The sequence below is a fragment of the Somniosus microcephalus genome, chromosome 8 (assembly GCF_052327205.1).
Source record: "Somniosus microcephalus isolate GS21.2 chromosome 8, FLI_Smic_1.0, whole genome shotgun sequence".
NCBI lineage: Eukaryota > Metazoa > Chordata > Chondrichthyes > Squaliformes > Somniosidae > Somniosus > Somniosus microcephalus.
This window is the reverse complement of record NC_140994.1, coordinates 248153788-248159381: the sequence shown is the minus strand read 5'-3', so window position 1 is coordinate 248159381 and position 5594 is coordinate 248153788. Positions and strand designations below refer to the sequence as shown.

Sequence of the window (5594 nt, the reverse complement as noted above, 5' to 3'; positions counted from 1 at the left end):
GACACTCAACTGTAGGAAGGAACCCGCCATCCGATTGGTCGACCTCGACGTCACACGGTCGCTAATGAGATGCTAATGAGCGGAAGGCTGAACGTTTTTCGGATACCGCGGGCGGGATTTTTGTGCGGCCGAAACGTAAATACACCTATGACCGGTCCGGAATCGCAAGCTTTCTTTTGAGGCGACGCGCGCGTCGGTACGCTCTGTAACTTTCAAACGTATAGAGAACGGATGGACAGACAGAGACATCGGGACAGACAGAAGAGCCGCTTTATATATATATATAGACTAGCTGGGGGAGCCCGGCGGTGCCGAGGCTTTCTCGAGGGCATGTTGTTGGAAGAGAGAGAGAGAGAGCGAGTTGGGGGGAAGAGAGAGAGAGAGAGCGCGAGTTAGGGGGAAGAGAGAGCAGGGGAGGCAGGGAGGGGGGGCGGGAAGGAGAGAAAGGGATGGGGGGGAAAGCGGTTTGGGAGAGAGGGGGAACTCAAGAACCCTGTGCCATGTTTATAAAGCTGTTTATAAAACTGTTGGGATTGAAGAACTCTTCCCAAGCACCAGGAGTGATATTACATTATTCACAAAGATTCAGTGAATGAGTTGAATAGTGAAATAAAAGATACAATCGCAGACATTTACAGGTCAGTTTAGAAATCAACAGTGAACATTTATTTCAATAATGTAGAACAATAGAACATTTTACAATATGCTGGAGTTACAACCAAAGACTAAGTGAATACTCCTTCTGGTAAAAGTTTGAAAAGCTAATAGGTTTGGTATTGTACAGAGTGATTTTATAATCAATAAGAGTTCTGTTGAGTGCTTCAAGTGCCCTCTTGTGGGCCTTTGTACTCATCCCACACAATGAGCTTAAACTTTTGAAGCAGCTAAGCAGCACCAGTTCCTTTGCTAATGTTACACACTGGGTGTTGTTGTCTTGTCAGATCCAGAGGGAGAGCAAAGGTTGAGTGGGCAGTGTGACCTCCTTGGAGAAAAGTTGCAGCGGTTCCTGATGAGGCAACAGCCAGTGCAATGAATCTTGTCAGATCCAGAGGGAGAGCAAAGGTTGAGTGGGCGATGCGACCACCTTGGAGAAGAGTTGCAGCGATTCCTGATGAGGCAACATTGAATGTTTGATTAAGCAAGGAGAAAATCATACACAAAAAGGGGAAAAATACATTTAAGGCAGTGAAATTACTTGGTGGGATATATTGGTGTTATTTTACACCTTTCTCTTTAGTTAAAGTTGAGATTAACCGTGCTGGTGTGTGTTAAAGTATATTATCTGCTATATAGCATGCTGTACAGGATAACACTGCATCTTACCTGAAAGCATTCAGCTTTCTATTTGAGTGGGCAGTGCGACCTCCTTGGAGAAGAGTTGCAGCGGTTCCTGATGAGGCAACAGCCAGTGCAATTAATCACTTAGAGCGAAGCATGCTTCTGTCATTGTTGCATGTCAATGAATGTCATCCTCAAAGATTACTCTCCTGGGGCAAGCTTTTATAAAGGAGGTACAGAGATGGCCAGTCAGAGTTTTGAGGTCATGAAATGATGTTCGGCTAGCAACCTCATGGAGGAGTAGATGAAGGTGAAAGTACCGTGTATTATTGCAGAGCCAGATCATAGACAACATTTTCTGTTTCCCCTGAGGGTGTTAAAAGGAACAGATTTCTTGATGTGCCAACTCTTGAACATGCCACGTACAACTGGCCATGTGAAAAACAGGACGTCAGTAAGTTGATGCCAGCAACCTTCAAAGTCTGCCCTTGTGCCTTGTTTATTGACATTGCGAAACAAATTCTCACAGGCAACTGTTGCCTTCTGAATTGAAATGGAAAGTCAGTTGGTACCATAGGAATTGGAAGAATGAGTACATCCTCCCCTCTGGCACAGCCTGAGATGATGGTAGCCTCAATCACATGTGGCATGAGCTTTTTGACTACCAGTCTGGTTCCATTGCACAACTTGGGTGCAGATAAGTTTCTTAGGAGCATGATGGGGGCGCCTTCCTTTAGTACCAGTTTGTGAGCAGGCGTTCCGGAAGGCTGCAATGAGTTCAATAAGTCAGTGGTGTAGTTTACCCCATCAGCACGGTCACAAACAGTATCAACGCTTTTATAGATTTGCTCTTGGCCAGGGAGTTTTTCAAGAAGCAGCGTGTTGATGTCGTTGACAGTATCATTCCTGGGTGCAAGTATTGACCGTTCACACAGCCAGTTGTGATCTTTCAAATGATTGAGGAGGTTTGGATACACGTTTGAGATCAACTCATCAATTGTTTTTACTTGACAGGCAAAGTCTGGAGGAATTGTGATTTGTCCACTGCTGTCAACGGGCAACTTTCCTTCTCCTAATTGTAGTAAAAGTCGCGCAAAGGATTCTGACATCTCGTCACCATGCATATGAACACGCATGTTTGTGGTCAAATGGACTGTTTGCACATTTCGCCACAGATGGGATGCCTTGAGACATGCATTGATTTCATCCGCTGGTGTTCCTCTTGGGACAACTGGCAGGATTTGGCGGAAATCACCTGCCAGCAACAGGGGGATGCCACCCATCAGGATATCGTTGCCTCTCAGATCTTTAAGAGTTCTGTTGACTGCTTCAAGTGACCTCTTGTGGGCCATTGTACACTCATCCCACACAATCAATCGAGACTTTTGAAGCATCTCAGCAGCACCAGTTCCTTTGCTAATGCGACACACTGGTTCTTCTTGTGTTGTCAGATCCAGAGGCAGAGCAAAGGTTGAGTGGGCAGTGCGACCTCCTTGCAGAAGAGTTGCAGCGATTCCTGATGAGGCAACAGCCAGTGCAATGAATCCCTTAGAGCGAACCGTGGCCAGCAAAAGATTGATCAGGAATGTCTTTCCTGTTCCACCAGGGGCATCGAGAAAGATAATACCAGGAGTGTTGTTTTGCACCATATCGAGAACCAACCTGTAAGTCTGTTTCTGCTCTGGAAGCAATTTAGGCTCAGTGACTGTGACAAAGGAACTCAGTTCCTCAACATTGTAGGTGGTTTCTCTGAGGACCTCTCTGCTGAGACCTGGAGAATCATTCCTATTGGGAGATGTAAGGTTCAAACTGAGTCAGAGACTTGCCAAACAATTTCAAAGTCTGGTCCTCCAAAAGGATCAATGCCTAATTGTACATCGCAGCAGCGTAGTTGAGTGCCATTGTGGGGTTGGCTCTGGCGAGTTGGCGTAAGATGTCTTCTGTGAGGCAGTCTTTGTGATCTGCCCACAATTGCTTTGGATTGGAAGGTGTGCAGAAGGCAATTATAAGGGCAAAGAGTTTCCGTAGGTGATTGGCGGGGTAACACAGAGCAGCTTCTCTCATCGCTGCATCCCAATGAGTGTCACCCTCAATGAGGCCTCTCATGCGGCAAGCTTCTTGAAAAGAGTCACACAGATGGCCATTGACAGTCTTGAGGTCATTAAATGATGTCGGGCCAGCAACGTCATGGAGGAGCAGACGAACGTGGAAGCACTCTGTGTTGTTTGGATGGACTGTGTAGACTCTGCCAAGTGCATCCGATGAGTACACTCCTGTATGACCAGGAACTTCCTTTTGACCTGCCCCAGGGCGGCGAGCCCGCCATGTCTTGTTTGGCTGCCAGGTGTAGTACTTGGGCACCTGATAATACAAAAGTGTCTTGGCAAAGTCATTTGTTTGGCACAACTGAAAGAATGCTGTAAGTTTTGTCTTTGGAGGTTCCTCAGCACATTGCCTGGCATCTCCTGGTCGGAATATAACCCTTTGTCCATTTTCCAAGTGAACATCTAATTTAGTGATAGTGGGGTAACGCTTGTGGATGTCAAATCCAAAAGTTCGCCAGGCTGCCTCATTGCTGCAGATGTAACGGCCCATCAAATGTGTGGTGATCTCATCATTTTGATTTTGTTGTCCAGCCATTTCAAGATCAAAGACAGCTTGGTCACTGCCCTTATGGATGTACTTGCACACATATTTGATAGACTTAACTGAGTGGCAGTACTCCACATTGATGTGACATTTGAAGAGCCTGGATAGGAGTGGACAGTAAGGAACAATCCAACGGTTGTCAACTTCAAATGTCTGTCTTTCCTGTGTTGTCTCAGTTGACGGACCAGGTTGAGCTGAGTCACTAGATTTTCTAGTTCGCATTTTAATGTGAGTGCTGAAACCCCCACTCTCTTTGCACCTTCTCCTGTAGGAAGGATAGCCATCCTCGCCATGCTGAGTTTGTTCGCGCAGTGGCTTTGGGTAGCCTTTTGTACATGCATTGTTTTTCATGCAGGGAGAAGAAGGGTTGTGTCGGCCACAAGGACCATGAATCATATTTTTTACAATAACATTAAACAGGATTGGATCCTTGTCCTTATCGGGTAGCTCTGCAGAGATGAAAGAATCAAGTTGATTGGGGTGAATCTTTGCCTGAAGCCAGAGTAAAAGATGAACATGAGGAAGTCCTCTCTTCTGCCACTCAATGCTGTAGATGTAGCAATGGTGTGCACCAAAAAGTTTGCCCATAATCACGAGTTTCATCAGCTTTTTAACTTTGAGGTTGAAGACCCGTGCTATCAGGTCATGCCTTTCAGTACCAGCTTTGGGTGGGAACTCCTGCCATTGGGGATTGCAAGTCATGGTGTTGAAGAGGTCAGGTCTGCCATAGTTTCTGACATAGGTCATGGCATCCTGTGTGTGCTCATGCATGTACCTAGCACCTCCAACGAAGGTGGATGGTAGGATGACCAGTTGACCAATGTCCTCAGTGTTGCCATCATTGGCCACAGCATCTCGTAAGTGTATATAGTCTGCGACTCTCAAATGATTTGGGTTATGCCGGAACCAATTAAGCCGCTCTCCTTCTATTTTTGCAAACATGTCAGTGAGGAACTGCTGCAGAAGTCGTCCAGAGTGAAGCAGGTGGTTTGAAGCAGTTTGTCGTTCCATCAGCCTGTATGAATAGAATTCCATGGCAGAAACCATCTTTTGCCTTTGGGCTGTAGGTGGCACACCAGTTTCGGGGTCAACATGTGGGATCTTGTTATAGACATCGTATCCATCTTCCCCATGGCAAAACAAAAGCGGGTATTGCAGAGGATCATATGACCTGTGAAGCTCAGAAATTCTTTTAAGTGGACCACCTCTCATATGCAACACAATGTCCCGTTGTTCAAATTCTTGGCCCACAATGACAATGGCTACTTCATTGGTGGTCGGAGCATTGAAGCGTCGCTCATGTTCACCTGCAGGAGTCTTGTTAGCTTTGATGACAATTTTGAGGTCTTGATTTGTAATTTGTTCCATAGCTGTTTTGAAACTCTGAATGTATGGGTTTTGCTGATGAAGCATCCGCTGTAACGCAAGCAAAATATCCATTTTGATGTGGTGTTGTTGTGCGGGGAGAACAGCAGCTTCCCTGCGGCGATTGGCTTGCTCTTCATCATCACCCAAGAAGTAGATCTGCAGAAACTGAGGTCTTTCGTTTGGTAGAGGAAGTAGGGAGCCAATTGTATGGTACACCTGTCCATGAACTTTAAAAGTTGGGCCAAACTGCAGCTTCAAGCACATTCCTCGACTTGCACATCAAAAGAGGTACATTGCAA

At 46.0% G+C, this 5594-nt stretch overlaps 1 protein-coding gene across 1 annotated transcript; it reads right to left on the bottom strand.

Moving 5' to 3' along the window:
• Positions 1-639: 639 nt before the first annotated feature.
• LOC147114261 (uncharacterized) lies at positions 640-5559 on the bottom strand. Its single transcript, XM_085996195.1, has 2 exons — positions 1324-5559; positions 640-1108 (listed from the first exon to the last, which is right to left on the bottom strand). Exon 1 carries the CDS (start codon positions 5557-5559, stop codon positions 3145-3147), a length of 2415 nt encoding a protein of 804 aa, XP_085852321.1. The 3' UTR covers positions 640-1108; positions 1324-3144.
• Positions 5560-5594: the final 35 nt, after the last annotated feature.